Genomic DNA, 20,402 nt, shown 5'->3' on the forward strand with positions numbered 1-20,402 from the left:
GTTATTTTGGCCTAAAATAAAAAAAAATCTAGGCTGTAGCATTGTTACCAGAGAAACAAACATTTCAACTTAACATGTTTCTTTAATGTCTGATGACATATCAATTTTATGATTTATTGCAGTAAATGTATTACAGCTTTCTATTTAAAGATATTTTGAATTTGAATGAAATTATTCCTTATTTTTTGTTCTTCTATAGGCAGACTTTCTGACTGTTGAAATGCATGCAAATGTTTCTCTGCTTTACGGGTAGAAACTAATATAGGCCACCCTTTTTGGATGGTGTCCCACTGGATAAATGTTATTTTGCAACTCTGAAATCAGAAAACTGCTTTCTCACAGCAACGTCAAAGGAGGCAGACATTATATGGTCCAATTCATTACAGTCAGGGAAGGAGGGAGAGAGAGATTGGGAGAGAGGGAGGGGGGGGGTTTCATTAAAGCTCCTGGTTTAAGCCCAGCCCATTCTGAATATGTAAATGTCTGAGGCAGAGAGAAAAACACAGCAAGAGAAAAGGCGAGAAGGGAAGAGGGGAGAGAGAGAGAGAGAGAGGAAGAGGAGGGGGAGCAGCATGAAAAAGTGAGTGAGCGATCAAGGGAAAGAGAGCAAGGGAGTGAGGGAAAGAGAGCGAGCACTCTGAATTGTGAGTGGCTTACGACACTCAGTGAACAGAAGGTGCTTCTGCATGCGCTGTCAGTGTACTGCTCTGCTGCAAGGGATTGCGCGCTCCTTTGCTTCCCACATTTACCGCCCCTGCCTGCCTACCAGCACCAGCCTTCAGCAGCCTCTTCCAGCTGGCTGAGAAAACACCCGGAGAGCAAGATAGTGAACGAAAACTGCAAGCCACGGGGGATGCAAGCGGCTTCTTAACCGAGATGAGCCACTGAGATGACAAGGAATACTGTTACACAAGAAAACAGTGAACAGGGTTCACCTCTTTAAATCCTGTTTTTTTTTTCTCTCCTTGCATCCGTCACTGAAAGCATGATTACCCGCTTGAATGGATTTAAACCTTACAAGTCAGTGATTGCTTCCAGAGATGGACGATAATATGTGTTGACAGATCTGCTGAAACTCAAGCAGGAAGGGGAGGAGAAAAGAGCAAGACAGATATTTAAAAAGATTTTTTTCTCTTGGTCTCTTTTTTCCCTTTCTCTGGTTGTCTCTTCTCCCCTCTGATCATTGCAGCAGAGGACTGCGGAGGAGCAAAAAGAGACAGAGCTCATGCATGCAGACAGGGGAACTTGCACTTCCTACCATCTCGCTGAAAGCTACTTGGATTCCTTCTCTTTCTGGCTCTTTCACTTGAGGAGAACTAAGACATTGTAAGCCTGCCAAGGATCTGGTGTCCACTGAAAAGAGAGAAGGGAGGGGGGGAGAATTTGTACCACAGTGGGGTCTTTTTTAGATTCGCACATAATTAGTGTTGGGGCACAAAGCGAGATGCTGAATGGAGATTGTCAGCTTTTGGATAGGGGTGAGTAGGAATCTTTTCAAATAAGATCGATCAATGAGGACAATTTTATTTTTTTTCATCCCCTCTACTCTCCACCCACTGCTTGATTTCTAACATAAGCAAAGAGACTTGCCCTTTATCCTTTGCATTTTCGACAAGGACTTCAGTGGTTGAAAAAAATAAAAGATATATAATCACTGTCAGATACAGATAAAATACAAGAACGGGACGAAACACATTATTAAATTAATTAAATATGATGTGATAAATATGATGTGATAAGTGCAAAAATAATATCCAGAGTGGTTCAATGGACATTTTCTCAGTGGCATCCCTGGATATTTATGCTAATGGATTTCCTTCTAATTGGACTGTACTTAAAGTGGCCACTGAAGAAGCCCCCTGGGTTGATACTGTGTTTATTGGGCATTTTTGTAAGAACGGTTCCCTTGGTAGAGGGGGTTTGTCCAAGGTTGTGCCGCTGCGACAGCAAGCTGCTGTACTGCGAGGGGCTCAACCTCACAGACATTCCCCGCAATCTGAGCAGTGCCATGGGCCTGTCCATGAGAGAGAACAACTTGACCGAGCTGCGTGAAGGCCAACTGGCTGGTCTGTCACAGCTCACCTGGCTCTACCTAGATCACAACAACATTGACATTGTAGAGGAGGGTGCATTTGACAGGCTAAGACGGGTCAAGGAGTTGGACCTCAGCAGCAACCGGATTGAGAGTCTGCCAAATGGTACCTTTAGGCCCCTCCCAAACCTGCGAATTCTGGACCTCTCATACAACAGGCTGCAGGCACTAGAGCCTGACCTGTTCCACGGCCTTAGAAAGCTCACCAATTTGCATTTGCGCTACAATGCTCTCAAATTTGTGCCAGTGCGGATTTTTCAAGACTGCCGGAGCATGCAGTTTCTGGACTTGGGATACAACCAACTGCAGAGCCTGGCACGAAACTCCTTCGCTGGCCTCTTCAAGTTGACTGAGTTGCATCTTGAGCACAATGAGCTAGTTAAAGTCAACCTAGCCCACTTCCCTCGCCTCATCTCTTTACGTACTCTGTACATGCACAACAATCGTGCCACTATTGTTGTCAATACACTGGAGTGGACATGGCATTTTTTAGAGAAGATTGACCTGTCAGCCAATGAAATCGAGTACATTGAGCCACATGTTTTTGAAAGCGCACCCAACCTCAAGGTGCTGATGCTAGACTCCAATCGATTGACCTCTTTGGACCAGCACATCCTGGATTCGTGGTCATCTCTGGACAGCATTACCCTGGCAGGGAATGACTGGGAGTGCAGTCGCAACGTGTGTGCCTTGGCCTCTTGGCTGAGTGCCTTCCGAGGCCAGCGTGACAATTCCCTGCTGTGTTCAAGCCCCGACACTGCACAGGGCGAGGATGTGTTGGATGCTGTCTACGCTTTTCAACTATGTGAGGATCCCCCAATGGAGGTAACTACAGCGGGCCTGTATGCCTCGACAAGGGATCTGGCCCAAGGTGGCTCTGTTTTCCTGGGCCCATTTACTCCCAACCCTTATGAGGGTGAGGGTAGTGAGGTGGTCACCAGTTCTTTCACTGTCACAGTGGGCCATGATGACCTGGAGAGCACCATGCAGATCCACAAGGTGGTTACTGGCACTATGGCACTCATCTTTTCCTTTCTCATCATAGTGCTGATGTTGTATGTGGCATGGAAGTGCTTTCCAGCCGGAATAAGACAACTGAGGCAATGCTTCAGCAGTCAGCGCCGTAAGCAGAAGCAAAAGCAAAGCATGCAGCAGATGGCTGCAATTTCTACACCGGAGTACTATGTTGACTATAAACCTAACCACATTGAAGGAGCTCTGGTAATCATCAATGAGTATGGCTCTTGCACTTGCCAACAGCAACCTTCTCGGGAATGTGAGGTGTGACCCTGCTTTGTGAGTACGTCTTTACCTGTGATTATCTGGATATACAGCAAATCCCTTTTTTGGATACACCGGGGAGGGGAATACTGCGGGACAGAAGGAGTAAAGGGATCTTTTGGACACTTTTTACACAGCGTCTCACTGTGATGTGGAAGGAGTGTGCTTTCTGCGGCTGACTATTTCGCGGTGGATTTACTGCTACTGCTATCTACTGCTGATCCGAGGCCACAGGGCATAATGGGCCCCTGACTCTTGGACCTGTTGATGTTCTACAGAAACACAGAGAGGAATACATTGTGGGCACTGAGGCTTTTCTCTCATGGGTGGATATTTGAGCTTTAATGTGTCTTTCTACTTCAGGACATTTAATTATTGTTTAAAACAAACTGGGGACACACAAAAAAAAAGAAAAAAGACAAAAACAAACCATTTGTATTATGGTAAACACAATATTTGACAAGCATTTAAAATATTAAAAAAAAAACATGTTTAAGTTCGATTAAAATGTAAAAATAAAAGTCTGTGTAAAATATGTTAAAAGAAGAAGTGCAAGTGTGGACAAAAAATGATACAAGATAATCTATTTCTTTTGTAAACTACAAAAAATGTTTAAATAAATGAATTGCTATTCACAGTAAACTCATTTGTACGTGAGAAGCTGTCAGAAAGGATGAATGACAACAGACGCAGTCTTTGCGATCGTGGACTGGAGAGCCATGTCTCTGCAGTGTATTGAACCAAAAAAATAAAATGAAATACAAAAAAAAATAAAAGGGGCAGAGGGATATCTGCATCTCATCTCCAATGTAAATCCATGGTCTGAATTTTAGATCTCTTCTCTGTTTTAACGCTCATATTTGTTGTTTTATCATTCACTGTGTTGGCTCGCTATAAGTGTAGTTTCTTTCCCCCTTCCCATTGCCTATCTGAGAATAGATTAAAATCTTTTACATTTTAATTGGTTAGCATATTTTCATATTATTATATCACTTATTGTATACCATCCAAGTAAAGAAAGCAGAGTGTCAAAGATCTAAAGCTACGCCTCTCATTGCCTCTCGCTCTTTGGCTTTCACAGAGGAGCAATGCCTCCTTTCACTGAATCAAGCACACTGAAGGCAACAATCATTGACACCATGCATACTTAAATCAAAATACAAATGTCAAATGGTATCAGAATCACTGAAGAAATTATTCAGCAGCTTAAAGGAAGATTTGCACATACAATATTCTTCACTGTGTTTTCATGTGATGTAAAATGTTTGTTGAATACAAGGCCATTTTGAGGTGTATATATATCCTTCTTCCTCTGGTGTTCATTGTGTAAATTAGTGCACTGACAGATGTTGTGTTTCCTGGGTCCTTCGACATGAACAGTATGTTGTGTGAGAGGGGGTGGGGGGAAGTGAGAAGGAGATGGAGGATCACAAGGACTGCAGAAAGAGGGAACAGACTGCTCTCTAGTGTGCATATTCTCATACTGTGGCTGCATTTTACCTATTGTGCACCATGCTCTGCAAACTTCCACAGCAGGGGCAACGTCAATATACTGAATTTGCAGCAGCTTTTCTGAAAAAAATTCAGTGCATCAATTTGCATCATTTTTTGTGTTATTTTGCGATAAATTAAGATAATGTTTACAACTTGTAAGTCAGCAGGAATAAAAATGTTTTAAGAACTCACTGACAATCATTACATAATTAGTTCCAATAAGAGTAAAATGTTATTTTCAAATTTAACATTATAAGCGCATTTGGTGTTCTGGTGAACAATATGCAACAAAGTGTCAGAAAAACAGGTAAGACTTGGTCCTAAAAGGTTTAGAGATGGGTTTGGTTCATTTTAAACCGGTGGAGCCTGTTGTGGGTGATACAGAGCCTGAGAGCAAGCCCTGCCTGACAAGAAGTGTACAGGTCCCTCAGGGAATAATGTCTCTCAAGAAAAACTGTTTTGCTGGGGTTGAGGATTCATTTTATTTCAGCAAGGCTCATTAGCGGTGGCTCTGAAATGAAATATTTTAGTTGAAAATGGTAGTAACTGGTAAAATAGGCAAATATTTTATAGTATTTTGTGGAAATATTGCAACGATTGGACAAAACTGTCAGCTTGGAAAGGGATTGATTAAATTTGTGTTAATTCTAGATGGTCAAATCCTGGAGGGACTGACAAAGTGAGCCATGGGATATACATATCAAATTACCTTCTCTCCCCTCCTACAGCTTATAGGATTTCTCTCAGGTAAAATCCCATCACAAACTAACCATCCTTATAAATATGAAGGATAAGCTGGGAATTCAGTGTTTTGCACTTGAGTGCACCAAATTGAAACTATTTTCTTATTACATTCTTCAATAAATGCACGTGGTAGTAAACACGCATTTTTATGTTGCTATATAAATACATGACATAGACATAATTTCAAACAATAAGTTTAAATGGTTTGCTTTAAAATTCCATCAAAAACTTTAAGTCAAGTATAACATATGTCTGTGTGAGTTTCTGTGTGTTCACAGTTGCATTCAGAGAGTTTGTCATCACAAATATCCTCGCTACATGGTGTTGAATCATGAGTCTTCACCTGAGACTGACATCAGCAGTCTGTGACAGTAGAGGGACCGTGTATGAGTCATTAACATCAAACCAATGTCTGAGCAAATAGCTCATGCGAGATAAAAAATAAAGGTGCAGTGTGAGCATTATACCCATAATGTACTTTCATATTTTTTGGCTGTTACCAGGGTGATTAATTCCGGCGAACAACTAAATTAATATTGTGCATGCACAGCATGTAGTGCTCAGGTAACAAAAGCACTAAATTTTGTGGCTATTTGCTAGGGGACACATTTTTGGGAGTGATAATGGCTCAAAGTTGCCATGTGGGATTTATGATCCACTTCTTGGTTATGGGACTAAGGGCATCCCACTTTAAGACTCAACATAGCTGTTAATCATAACCTGCCATATCATGTGAATGCAAATGACTGCAGTATGTAGCCGGGCAGGGCTTCATGATGAGGACACAGATTTATTTCATTCTTTCATCTCCACATCCTGTGTAGAATTTTCACCCCCTCTGAGTCCTTCACAGCCCCTTAAACATGAAAGTGCTGGGTAAATTTGAGGTTGTGAAGCTTCATTTGTATAAATATTGGATGATGCCTGGCATAGAGGCCAGTACTGGCACCACTACTGATTTCATTTCACTCTTTTCTTGAACAAGCAACTGGGGCAAAAGGTGATGGAGAATGGCTCTGAATATTTTAAAAGCTTTGGGTCCTGAGGGCAAACATTAAACTACTTTAGACTTATCTCTATCCCCGCTCACCTGTACCTTCTCCCTGTCTCTCCTCCTGCGTGTAAAACAGTAAATGTAGAGAAAAACATCCAATTCATCTAACTGACAATAGATCAAATCTCTGCTTGACCTAAGCCTGTGGTGATAATTCCCTGAGGGGAGATATGAGCTTTCAGACAGTATCCATTATAAATGCCTTGATTGATGATGCTCAGTAAAAATCAATATAGATGAGTGGTAACCAAAATGATCTTAGTCATAACAAATGTATTCATCTCTCCCTCACATTTTCAAGTGTGAACTGATGGATGAGGGGGATATGTTTTATTTATATGTAAACTGATCATTGATTTGGAAGATGATTAGTGGTTGACATAGTGATTCTGTGAGTGCTTTACACATCAATGATAATTCAGAAAAAAGTCTGAGATTCCTTTTTTTTTAAGAGCAGTTGGGCAGGAGAGCGTGACATTTGTTCTGCACTTTGCAGAGCCGCAGCTGTGTGCCAGCCAGAGGATATACAGGGGTTGTATATGCACACCACACATGCTTAAGCTATTGTGTTGTAGCTCACGTGTGCACATGCAGTGATGTTTGTGTACATGTGTGGTTATAAATAGGCACAACAGACCTGAAAATCACATTATGTCCAGGACTATATTGGTATGAGAGATGAGAAGTCACAAAAGGCATGATGGATGTGAAGGTAGAGTAACTGACACAAAGAGTAAAAGGTCACAACAATGAAATGAGAAAATTCAAGGGGGTGTGGTGAGCAAAAAGTGGGGCATTCTGTACATGAGGCATGGGTCAGAGCTAAAGGTCAAACACCAACAGAGGAGACACCCCGCAGGCTCAGACTGTACAGGTAGATGCTAGCTGAGATTGCAATAAACACAATTTAGCTTCACCATCAATCAGCAGGCACTCACAAGTAGCCTTGACACAGTCTTGAGCTTTGTTCACAGAAAACAGATGAAGAAAACAGCAAAATTGGTTTTGTATAACATAAAAACAACAGTGGAATACAGCAAACAAAAATGGTTGTGCATGTTTCTGCCAGTGCCTGTGCAGTGGACTCTCTCTCTCTCTCTCTCTCTCTCTCTCTCTCTCTCTGTGTGTGTGTGTGTGTGTGTGTGCACGTCAGTGACAAAACATCACTCTGCAGATCTTTAGGAAATAGCTTGCATCACAACCTGCAGCAACAGGGGGCCCTCAGAGACGCAAACAAATCCTTAAAAAATAAATTAACCTGGCTTCCTGTGAGGGGTATCGATCAGGCAACATTCTGCCATCTCATTGGGACTAGGACTGTGCTGCATAATAAACGCTTAACACCCCCTCATAACTGGATGGAGAGCTAAATCATGGGTGGCAGCATGTACTGCAGTAGGCTGTAAGGAGCTGGCGATGACTAATGACAATGAGTGGGTGGCTTTCCACTGCTTCTTTTATAACAGGTGGGTTATCAGGATCAATATTCTAATCATCATCAACATTATCTTTGAATCCAAAACCTCTGACATGCCATTTTCTCTCATACTGTAAATTCCCCTCTCCTCCTCCTTACAAATACTGCTGCTGTCGCTGTTATAAATGTGATATTACTGCACTGAACTCTATAATGGCCATTAACAAAACCCTGGTGTTTACATAACCTACATATACAAGCTGGTGATTAATTACAAGGGAGCAGCAAATGGAAATTTCAAACATTATATAGAAAAATCTCCTTTCAAATAATAGATTTGGATGTTGAGCTTCTAGCTTACTTAAAAACTCTCCTTATGAACAAACTGTCAAAAATTATAACTTTACTAAAACAGACAGGAGTCCAATAGGTCACTATAATTACATTCATTACTCAGGCTAAGTCTCCAGGCAGCCTAAAGCACTCTACGCCCACTGCTTCATTTACATGCACCATACTCAAGCAACACTGAATTAATAATAATGACTGAGGAGTCATTATTCTTACCTACGTACAGTATGGTACTGTAGGTAGAGCAGTGGTGTCTGCTGAGGAGGGTGAACCTGGTTACAAAATGGGGGCAAGGCTGGCAGCTGAATATTCATTTCAGTGAGTCAGAGGGTAAAACTGGCAGTCATTATTATTATATTTATTATTATTATTATTATTATTATTATTATTATTATTATTATTATTATTATTATTATTATTACTCATAGTGCTATTATTATTAGAGTGTATTTAATAGTCAACTTTCTTGCTACTGCTAGGTTGGATTAGCCCATGATAATGTGATAATGTCTTGCCTTGCATTTCACATAAAGCATCATGGTCATTCGGTGAGATAATACATGCCAACAGCTGGGACTGCATCTGGGGCTCCATGTAACCGGTATAAGAGCAGATGTGGGTCAGCGCCTATTATTCAGAGTATTATGGTGGCGGAACTACAAAGCTTTATCCAGGACTGGATTCAGGATTTACTACTCATTTATTGTTATTCATACCTTTACAGATTGACCCTGGTGCAACTGATGAGATATGAAACAAGATAATTTAGGCTAAAATTTCTGTACCACAGACCTTTGTTGGTCATGCATGTTTTGATGTATTTTTCCCATGTGCCAATAGTCCTACAATGGTCATATTAAATGAGATGTCTAAAGACATGTGTCACACTTCCTGCAGCACCCACACATGGAAAAGGAGATCAATAAATGGCATGGTTGAGATTTCTGCAACTGTATGTGTACTGTAAGTGCATAGGAGACTATCCAGTACAAAAACAATTAATCATTCATGAAATCAATAACTAAACGGTACTTACTGTAAATACTTGAGGGTAAGGGTAACCCATCATCTCTATCATTGTTGGTATCTGTACCTGTTCAACTAACAAAATTATCTGCCCTTTGTATCTGTATTTGGATAGAAGACCATAAGTAGGTGTTTATCATGAAGACATTAAATTGTGCAATTGTTTTATTTTTTGACCTAATATTATATTACATATATTATATATTAATACATATATTTCACAATTAATACACTTTTTTATGTGTGTGTGTGTGTATATATATATATATATATATATACATATATATACATATATATATATATATATATATATATATATATATATATATATGTATATATGCACTGAAATATACACACACATACATTCTGTCTGAATTCTTAAATAGAAACTACAGTAAATACATATCAGTATTTAAAAATATCCTTCAGTTAAAGAGAATAATCTTGATGCATTATATCAGTACTTAATTATGGCGGATGCAACCTTTTCTAATGATGCCAAGGTAATCATGGAGCTGACCGAATAATAATGAGAAATTCTGGATATAAGAAACATCACTATCCATTATTTATTTTCCCACATACAACACTCAGATTCGGGTGCATCCGTATCTAACTGTTACAAATGGTTAAAGTAGAGGAAAAACAGGTTGAAATAGAGTAATGGGAACTAGATATTATGGCTTAAGCATCAGAAGGAAACTCTATAAATTAGTGTGTGACTCATTAAATTGTATTAAATTATTTGTAAATGATGTTGTAGATGTTAAATATATTTGTAACTTTAAATTTACAAAGTTGGTGAAAGAAATTTGAGAAAAAAATATTTGAATCAAGGGATATTTTGCTTTATGTTGTTCTAATGTAGACCAATATTCTGTGTATCTGTATTTTACAAGAAGGCATTCACTTATCTACTTTATACCCTGTGGTTGCTGTAAAAAAATTATGATTATAAAATCTAAATTCATGAATAACACTGTGTAGCCTCACAGGCCATCCCATAATAAAATATCAGCCACATTGCCATTCGGGGGACAGCGTCGCATTTTCATCAGCTATAAATTAAGCTGCGTTGAATGAACATTTAGATTCACTGTGTTAGATGTGGGCACAGACAGCTCAAACAAACAAACAAAAACAAAAGGAATAAAAATGCATACTGGGAACTGAATTCAAAACAATGCCTTTTTTGTTTTCTTCTGTGATGACTTTGTGCTCTTCTGATGAGCAGACAGACATCAGCTGAACGTATTCACCATTTATGATAAATGAGTCATGGGGCAACTGCATCATGTTTCATTATTCACAGTCAGATCACCTCGAATAAAACTGAATCCCAAACAGCACTGTGATTAAGCGTTTCAAAGGTACAGCATGGCAAGACTGTAGCAGCTTCTTTTTGAATAAAAAAGTTAACACAGGTTAAGGGAAGTAAAAATAGACAGCATTTATCATTTCCCATTTATCTGATCAGTGTCAGGATGAATAAATGCTATTCTAGCCGCTCTCCTTGCTCCCTCTCTCTTCCCTATCTGTGAGGGCAGATTGGCATCTCTCCAGTAGCCAATGAGATTGGCTGCATAAATGGAATTGCCCCATTCTCCAAGTGTCAGCTGAGCAAAGGGAATGTGTTCACTGTTTACAAAACCATTGTGCTAAAATACATCCCTGGTGCAGCAAGTAGTACTTAAGATGCAATTTTGGTAAACATTCTCACTGTGACAGTCAATGGGTACAGGCTAATCCAGCCCAGAGGCTTCAGAATAAACACAAAAGATGGACTTACCTGTCATATCAAAACGAAGAGCAGAAGACCAATGGATCCACAAAGAATGCCAAAAGAGAGATAGAGAGAAAAGAAAAGGCTTGTCAGAATATATACCTTTTTTAAATTCATTTTTTGTCTGACAACCAAACAGGTCTGTTAAAACATCCTCATGTTCAGCTGCGGCATTCACTCAGTTGGAGATCACAGAGTGCAACAGATTGCTGCAAGATTAGGCAGCCTATGACAGAGTACAATGGTGTGTTTGCATTGCATAGGCCGGAGAGCCTGCGGTACCTTAGTTAAACTGACGGTGCGTTTAATGTCTAACTTGTGACAGACATCGACAGCGAAAAGAGGGAGAGCAGAAAGACGACCTTTTATTGGCACACTGTGCTGACGAGCTGAGCTGTGACGGCCATCAGTGACACCAGTATCCCATTCTGCCGACCATGCAGCACAACAACACAAGTCTATATAACTTTATAACTCCCCCATGCTTCTGTGCACTCTAAACAGTGTTGTGTGGATGTTAGGGTTTGATCACATCATTGCTGTTACGGCTTCACACAAATTGAAAAAGAAAAGTGCCAATGGTTGACTGGCTAGCACTGCTGACTGCTACTGGACACGTGTGATTGTTGACTCTTCGTGAGAGGATGTTTTTAAAAGATTTTTCTCAAAATTGTGAAAATATTCTGAATACAAATAGACTGGAGACTCTAAACAGCCCACAGGTATGAATTTGAGTGCTGCTATCTGTATAAACCATGTTTGCACTGCTGACCTCTCCCAGGTGCTTCAGTGTGTTCAGGTTTAACCATCATGCAAAATTCATCTACTTTTACTTTACCTGAGTTTTTCCATTTTATGCAGCTTTATGCTTATAGTCCCCTACAATTCAATGGGAAATATCGTATTTTTTACTTTGTTCAACCAAATAAATTATCTGTATCCATATCTGCACTCAGAATGGTTGGGGTCTAAACAATCCGTGAGCGGTACTAAAGCTGAAAGTGGGCTGGACTAAGCAAAAGCTGTTTACTTAAGCCTGAAATTGATTTGTATTAATCAAAAGTTGCAATATTTATTATTTATTATAAAACATTTTACAGAACAGACTCAAAAATGAGCCTCAAAGTAATGTTGATTACATTAGTAAGAAATCTGTTGCATTACACTGTATTTATTTTTTTTTTAAAGTTACTTTATTTATGGTTTGTTTGAAAATTACAGAACAGAATTGAGCTTCAAATCAATTTTTTTTCCCCAACAGAAGTCAGAAATAGGGTTGACCGAGTTCTCAGCTGAGAGAAGTATCACTTTCTCAAAAACAAATAAACAAACAAACAAACAAAAACCCCATCAAATCAACCTGGGGACCTGTAAAAGCGATATGTGTAATGACATCTTAAGTTAGCTAATGTTGGAAAAAAGGTAGCTAAATAGCTGACTAACAATCGACGTAGATTAGCTAGCTTATTAGCATGTATTTTACAAAGATTAGTTTTTAGATGTAACTAGCTAACGATTTATGTAGATTACCTGGCTGGTTAGACAGCATTTTTCCACAGAAGAAAACAAAAGATTGGTACTTTTACTTAAGTAAAGGCTCTGAGCTAAACATTACCACCACCACTACTAATATGAATAATAATACTAATAATTATAATAATGACTAATAACATAAAATTGTTATTTTGCACATATTGGAGAGTAATTTCATTGATGTGAGTAAAATCAACTGCATTACATTTCTCTGCTTTAGTGGTACAGTTGATGACGAATATTGTGTTACTACAGTGTTATTCCATTCTGGAAGTCAACTACTTATATTCATTGGGAGTAACTGTTCATAGTGAATTTATTACAGTACTTATTTCAATTTGTCTCCTTTCAGAAACAGACTAATGAGCATTCACTTTCAAGGATGCATACCAGCATCAACACATATATTTCTATCACAATGACTTAAAATAAAGTGTGACATTGAAAACAGTGCCTGAATTACTAGTCATGAGATATTCTAAGAATCTGCCCACAACGTCAATCATCTGGGAATGTGTAGACTGCACTGTGATATATCATATGTCAGTTTGCCAACATGAAATGAAAACAGTTTGCAGGAATATATATTTTTAAATATTGGCATATAACAACAAACTAGTCCCTCCCAAGTTTAACAGTGCTTACTAAATGTTTGACGTTCATTTAACACACTATAAATATGTTGTGATGCAGGGCCATCCAAATCCTCTCTACTGACACATACCATTTAAATGTTGGAGGTGATAGATGGAATTGTGGATATTCTATACTTGCAATTTCTTGTTTATGGGTTTGCACCTTTGGATGTTTAAATACCACTGTGAAATAGATTTACAAAACAAAAAGAGCTGATTGGCTTTTCTCTTTTCCTTGGTAAAAATGCTTAGGGAATCAATCACTGTTAAATTTAGCATATAAATTCACATCTGTTTTGGCATTGTTGCCACTCATTGGATGGTGGTTTAGACTGAATGAAGTGAAATATACAGCAAATTTATGGTGAATGTCAACCTTGCAATATGAGGCTGCATTTCAGTCAATATGCCATTATTTTCCCACTTGGCTGGCTTGTATGGGAAACTTCCCCATGCACTGGCAAGGTCTCCAGATCACGCCGGAAAATGAATCCAATAACTTTTGAAAATGAACCTAATAACTTTTTGAACAAAATACATTTACAATCAGATCACTGAAGCTAATGTTTTGTGACAGTGATATTGCTTTTAGTTAATGCATAACAAATTCCAATTGGCTTCAGTTTCTCAGCCAGTATGTTAATGACAATAGAGAATAATTCACGTTGCATCATTAAAGAGGAAAATAGGTGTGATTCAAAAAGAAATGTGCCTCCGTTGTTTGTCTTCACTGGTGTTGATTTATGTGCAAAAATGAAAGGTCGCCTAATAGAGCCCAAATGACCAGCTGAACTGTGGGAGTGCAGAGAAAGGAAGGTAATAAGTGCTAAAAATGCATACAAACACATACGATGCATTTATAGTATATCAACCAAAGACACCTCCTGCCACAGTGTTAGACTGCAATGACATTTGAAGAGAGGAATACAAAGAGAGGCGACAACAAAACCATGTTTAAGGAAATGAAAAAAGATAAAAATCAAACATATTGCAGCTTTGAACATTACTGTACGTGGAAACAATAACAACATGCAGGTCTGTGGTTATTCTGCCTGTAACTGCTGCAGTAGAGGTTATGGAACTTTTTCAATTTTCAAGGCAGGAAAGTAGAGGGTGATATAACTGCTGAGTGCTCGCTGAAACAGAAACAGTGGTGGACGGTAAAGTCTTTGCGTTGCAAGGAAAAGGTAATGGTCAGAAAAATGTTGTAACAACAAATAGGAAACACAGATTTGCTCAACCATCCATGCTGACTCTACATGGAAATGAATGAAAAAGAAGTCAAGTGAGATCCACTCTATTAAATGTTGGATACAAAGTAAAAATAGGAAAGTAGAAAATATATTATTGCTAATATTTGGCTTTCATAAATGGTTATATATGTTTCTAACTCAAGAAAATCATGTTGATTTCATATCGATGAGTCAGGATCACTACAGCAGTGTGCCACTGACAATTTGGAATCAATCCAGAGCAGGTGCTGTTTATGTGTTGCACTCAGTACCTTATGATTTGACTAATGCTTGTTGTTTGAATGTGCAAGACCTTATTTTGAATAGGTTAGACTGTGCATTAGATTAGCAAGGTTAGACTTTAAAACCTATTCCCTGGGAGTGTGACAAATAAAGGGGTTTAGGATGTCTTTACACAGATCTGCCTCGTGTTTTAACAATTCTGACCACCATAATCCATTAAGTGTCAACTTCAGCAGCATTAATTCAATCATTCTCATAATCAAAATGGTTGCTCTGAGCCCCTGCTGCGGGGCTTAGTGATGGTGTGCTGAGAATGAAAAGGCACATTAAAATGGGCTAGAGCATGCAATCCCCCAAAAAGGCATTTGCTGCGCTCTGCATGCACCAAGGACATGCAACAGTAAGGTCAGGATCACACAGCGGCAGAATACTGAATAAGTCAGCCTCCTGGGCTGGGATTCCTGGATCCAGCTCATCCTCCCCTGTCCGATGGTAAAATGTCTGATCGCTCTAGATACGTCGTCCCTGAAGGCTTGCTGAAAACTTCCAACATGCCGCACAAAGTCTGAAGTGCAAGCAATGTGTAAGGTACATGCCCCTTACAAAAATAAAATTAAAAAAACAAACAAAAGAACTCTGAACTGTCTACATGTGCATATTTAATGAGAAATCTGCAATATATTTACTGCAATAAATCATAAAATGACCATGATATATCATCAGGGATTACAGAAACATGCTGAAATACTTGCTTCCAATTAATTTCAAATCAGTTCAAATTAATGCTGAATGTTGTAGAGTCTGTTTATGAGTTGTAACAAATTATTTATGTTCTTTTAGAGGCAGTGTATGAAGCCAGTCACTGAACTCCAACACCAGAGTGTGTATTTTCAGAGAAATGGGCTTTTGTTTTCAGGATAATAGGCTTAACTTTACATTGACAGACAACTGACAGTTCTAAACAGTTGATCAACTTACAGTGTAGGACTCGTCATCACTTGTTGTCGTCAAATTACAGTGTGCCTGCCTGAGCTTCCCTGAGTCTGGTAGGAGGGGGAAAGGGGAAATAATTCGCTTCAGCATGGACTGTATATTAAATAGGGTTTCAGCCTATTTAATATACTGTCTATGGCTCCAACTTGTTATTTGGGCTGCTATTCACTTAAGTACATATTGTTCCTTCAAAGAATTCCTATTTTAGGTGCTGTTTCCTCAGTCTACATACTTCCACTCTCCTTCTAACATGGTTCTCTTTGTTCAATAGTCACATATAAATAAGTAACCAAAAACTAACCAAGGAAGGTTACAAGCATACTAAAAAAAATAAATAAAATAAATATCTCTGGATACTCTATAAGCTCTATAGCGAAACATTAGGTGGTCTGCTCTGCCTTTATTTTGATGAACCTGCACAGAGAGGGGCCATGGAAGCGTCCTTAATACTGTTGCTAGGCAACCCTTCAGTCAGCTGCAGTCCACTACTTTGGTATTACATTAGTTAATGTCATTCTAATTGAAGGGGAAAAACATTGCATTTCAGTCACGATGCTGCAAACCTGATGCTATTTATTGTGATTTTCCTCCATGCTGAAACACTGGACAGAAACCAGCAGAACCATCCTTTTTTTTCACTCTCCCTGTTGACAACAGCAGCTCTGTTGCAGAAGAAGAAAAACAGAAGAAAGCTCTACCTCTGCTCATTTGATTAGACAGCAGAGAAAATGCTGTGTTGACGTAGGACATTTTTGTCTGCTCTCAGTTGAACACTTTTCAACTTGGGGTGCTCAGGGCATTTCTAAAAAACATGCAAGGTGTGCTTGGTGGATAAAAGTGAGGTGCCTTGGGTGTATCAGCAGCATACAGAAACCCCTCAGATCCAGTAAAAACAAATACAAAAGGCACCATTTGCTGCCAACAAGGTGTCCGGTGTGATCACCTTCTTTGTGTGCTCACTGCAGAGACCAAAGTCTTTAATTTCAGTCAATATTAAATCAATGGGTTTGGTCCTCATGTTGGCTTTTATTGGACATTTGTGATCTTTCCTATAATAAGCACACAAGTGACCAGTGACCAGGCAATGTGTTAAAGTCACTTTACTATGGTACATTTGTTAGAATAGAATACAAGGGTAAATTAAGAGCTGAGTACAGTTTCTTCTGAGGCAGTCAAATGAGAGCAGAGAATATAAATCACGCTATTTTTTTTTTATGGAATTTCATATGCATGTACCCTTCAGGCAAGTGTTGTTTCCTCCTCCATTGAAAGCATTTGGGACTCGAGTGTGGGAGTGGGAATGAGAGTTGTTGTTTTAAAGCTGGCACTAATGAAACCCATGGGCCTGCGATGACAATGGGAGGATGTTTGATGAGAAAGTATGTGGTCCAGTCTGTGCTTGTGTTTGGCCTTGCATATGTGTCCATGTGCATGTGGAGGTATGACAGTTGGTCCCAAAAAAACAGATCCATAACATCAGTTTTATGACATTTCAAAAGCTGTTGAAAGCTGCCATATGGTTTTCTTAAATCTCTTGGTATTCTAAATGTCCCATGCCTGCAAACCTATGAATGTATTTGGAGCATTTTGACTAAAAACTGGCAAGAGCCTTCAAATATGTGCTATGTGATATCTACCAACAGCTCTACATTTGTCATAAAACTGTCTCGCGAGTGGGACAACGCAACACAGAGGGAAAAAAACCCCACATAGGAAATGTTCCTATTATATAAATGGCATTTTGTACCAAAATGAGCATTATGACAGGATGTCATGTATGCATCGGATGAAAAATGAACTTAAATTGTACTGTAAATTTGAACTAAATGCTACCAAAGTTGCATTTTTACAATATTTGTACAAACAAAAAAATGAGAACACTCTTTCAAGGCAAGTTTTAAGTTCTGTGCCCAAGTAAAACTCTTCTGGAAAAGTTTTAACAACTATTAATGTTTTCTTGAGACAGTTCACCACTATTCACAACGGTTAATGAATAGGTAGGCTTTTATCACTGTTTCTCAACGTGGAGGTCAAAAGTACTGACTCTGAGCCCACAGGGATCAGAGATTCTATTCTATCAACACTTGCAACTGTATGAACAGGTACTGGCATTAATCCAAGCCCTGAGGCTCATTACCTTGTGACCTTATTCCACATCACATTTTTAGATTGTTGAATATATGTAACTCCCTTCAACAAGAAGTGTGACAAAAGAAAAGGATTTATATGAAAATAACAATTAAATCTGATCAACTTCACATGAATATTCAAACTCCATTATAAAAAAAGTCTTTTCATAAATTTCTTCATTCAATTCTCTAAACTCTATATAGCTTAGAAATCTCAAATAACTCCCGTTTGAGCAGCAATCTCTTTAAATCCATGTCTCTCTGTGACAAGGACACTTTCTCAGCTCCTATACATTTATAAAGGAAAGCGACCGAATGTTTCATAGTCTATTGTGTGTCTTGCAAGCTCAAGCCTCAATTGTGATTTTACTCTCGCTCAGCCTTGATAACTTACAAATACATGCCTGAGATCCCTCAAATGTTGACTTGCAGACTGATTTGTTTTGTGCTATCTCAAGTTTTCTGTTGTCAATATTCTTCTGTATCCACAGCTTTGTCAAGCTTTGCCAGATAGTTGCTACAGGCTTCCTCTACGCCCCCCCAGCTAAACCAATGCTTTTCAGACATTTTAATAACTATAATATCTGACCGTCATCAAGAATTCATGGAACCGTAGTTACATGCTGTATGTATGTACTGAGTGTCTATCCTGACCAGTAATGGCTCAAGTCTCACTTGCATGAAAATCACTGATGGCCAAGGCTGTGGTTCAGGGCCTTTTATAACTGCTAGCTTAGCCTAGCGATGATGCAGTAGAGGTAGCCAATGTAAAGAATGAGTAGGGAATATGAATGAGTGGTAAGGAAGGTGTAAATTTTTAATTTTACTGCGCACAACATAGGAGCTGCTGACACTGCCTCAATTTGTTACTTTGTTTTTTATTGCATGACTTTGGTGTTTCAAGGAGATAGTTCAGATTCATTTAAACTGTTTTTTTTAATGTGGACCCCTTTTAGGTGACTAAAATACCTGGACCCTGTCCAGAGGAGGGAATTGCAGGAACTTGCTCAGCTTCCATGCTGGTATTTCCCTGTGCTTCTCCAAACTGGGGGCATGCAGACTGGCATCTTCTGCAGGTAATACACCAACTATCAATAAGTACAACTCTACATTAAATGATCCAAACTATCCCTTTAAGTTACATTAAAAAATATATATTGCATCTATTGCAGTGCTGAATGGAATGCCTTCATAATATTCACCAGGACAGACTTCTTACTTTCATCTCAAAATATTACATATCTGTTATATATGTATATTTATAAGTGTTAATAGCATCTTTCAATCTTTGCAACTGTTTAGGGTTTGCTTAACAGTGTAGTGTGAACAGTGATTTTTTTAAGGATATAACTTAGACACTAAAGGCCCAGTACCACATTTGGTTTACCATTAAAATCAGTCATGTGCTTAAGAAAGCACAACAAAACTAAAAATTATTAAAAGTTATTTTTCTGTCATTTACCTTTCCCAATGAATAATGATTTCCTCATGATTTCTTTGAATAATGCATGAGTTTTACAAAGTCATTTATAAACATAATTCTTTCTTGTACCTGTGCATTTTAATAAACAAATATGCAAAACAAAAACATTGTGCAGGTAAACAGTGAAACTGTCATATTGTAACCTGATATGAGATGGAAGGCACAATAGAGACTGAAAGTGATTCAAAGGTTTGGAGGACAGAGGCTCAGCAATGCCAAAATCCAATACAACCAGATGGTCCCCGGAACAAGCATCGCCTAGAGCAGGCTACCTCCCCCCTTCACAATTTACTGTACATTCAAGCATAGACCCACACCAAACATCCCCCTACGACATCCTCAAAATGTATTTAAGAATGGCACTAAAGAGATCCACGGTGTGTTTTATATAACTGTATCTCTAAAATTTTATTATTAAAGGGATTGTGTTGCAAATAGGTCATTATAAGATAATCTATTTGTTACAGCCACAGATGCTGTGGCATTCTTAGTTTTAAGATGCATAAAGATACACGTGGAGTTGCTCTCTCAGGTCAGATCCTGTTGTTTTTATTATGTTTTTATGGGTATTTATGTATTCACTCAGCTTCCATCCTATTGAAAACAAGCCTGTCTTTCTGGCACCTTTCGGAGTAAAAGGGTGAGGGTACTAAGGATGGAAAAGACATATCTAAATATCCTGAACAAATGGTTTTATTTCCTTGGATGAAGCAAAGCACAAAGTAATCAGTGAGCAACCTCTCTTGCCCCTCTTTCACAAGCCCACGCACCAACACATCCCACACTCGCAGATATACTGAGAAGAGAAGATGGGCTTGTTATTGGCCACAGTGCAGGAGACTCATCAATCAATCATGAATTAATGGTTAGCCCATCTCACTGAGACACATGCACCCCTGCAGTCACACAGCC

At 38.8% G+C, this 20,402-nt stretch overlaps 2 protein-coding genes across 2 annotated transcripts in view; one reads left to right on the plus strand and one right to left on the minus strand.

Annotated features, from left to right (window-relative positions):
• The window catches only part of ctnna2 (catenin (cadherin-associated protein), alpha 2), a 391,099-nt gene that overhangs the window by 152,769 nt on the left and 217,928 nt on the right, over positions 1 to 20,402 (minus strand). The window lies entirely within an intron of this gene.
• Positions 522 to 4,718, plus strand: lrrtm1 (leucine rich repeat transmembrane neuronal 1). The gene has a single exon (XM_084715316.1). The coding sequence runs from the start codon at positions 1,802 to 1,804 to the stop codon at positions 3,377 to 3,379; it is 1,578 nt and encodes a 525-aa protein (XP_084571442.1). The 5' UTR covers positions 522 to 1,801; the 3' UTR covers positions 3,380 to 4,718.

This window comes from Lutjanus erythropterus, chromosome 3 (genome assembly GCF_056507025.1).
Source record: "Lutjanus erythropterus isolate fLutEry1 chromosome 3, fLutEry1.hap2, whole genome shotgun sequence".
In the NCBI taxonomy this organism is placed as follows: domain Eukaryota; kingdom Metazoa; phylum Chordata; class Actinopteri; order Lutjaniformes; family Lutjanidae; genus Lutjanus; species Lutjanus erythropterus.

Bases quoted from the DNA above. Each gene is read 5' to 3' on its own strand.
- lrrtm1 (XM_084715316.1), top strand. From the start codon at position 1,802: ATGCTAATGGATTTCCTTCTAATTGGACTGTACTTAAAGTGGCCACTG.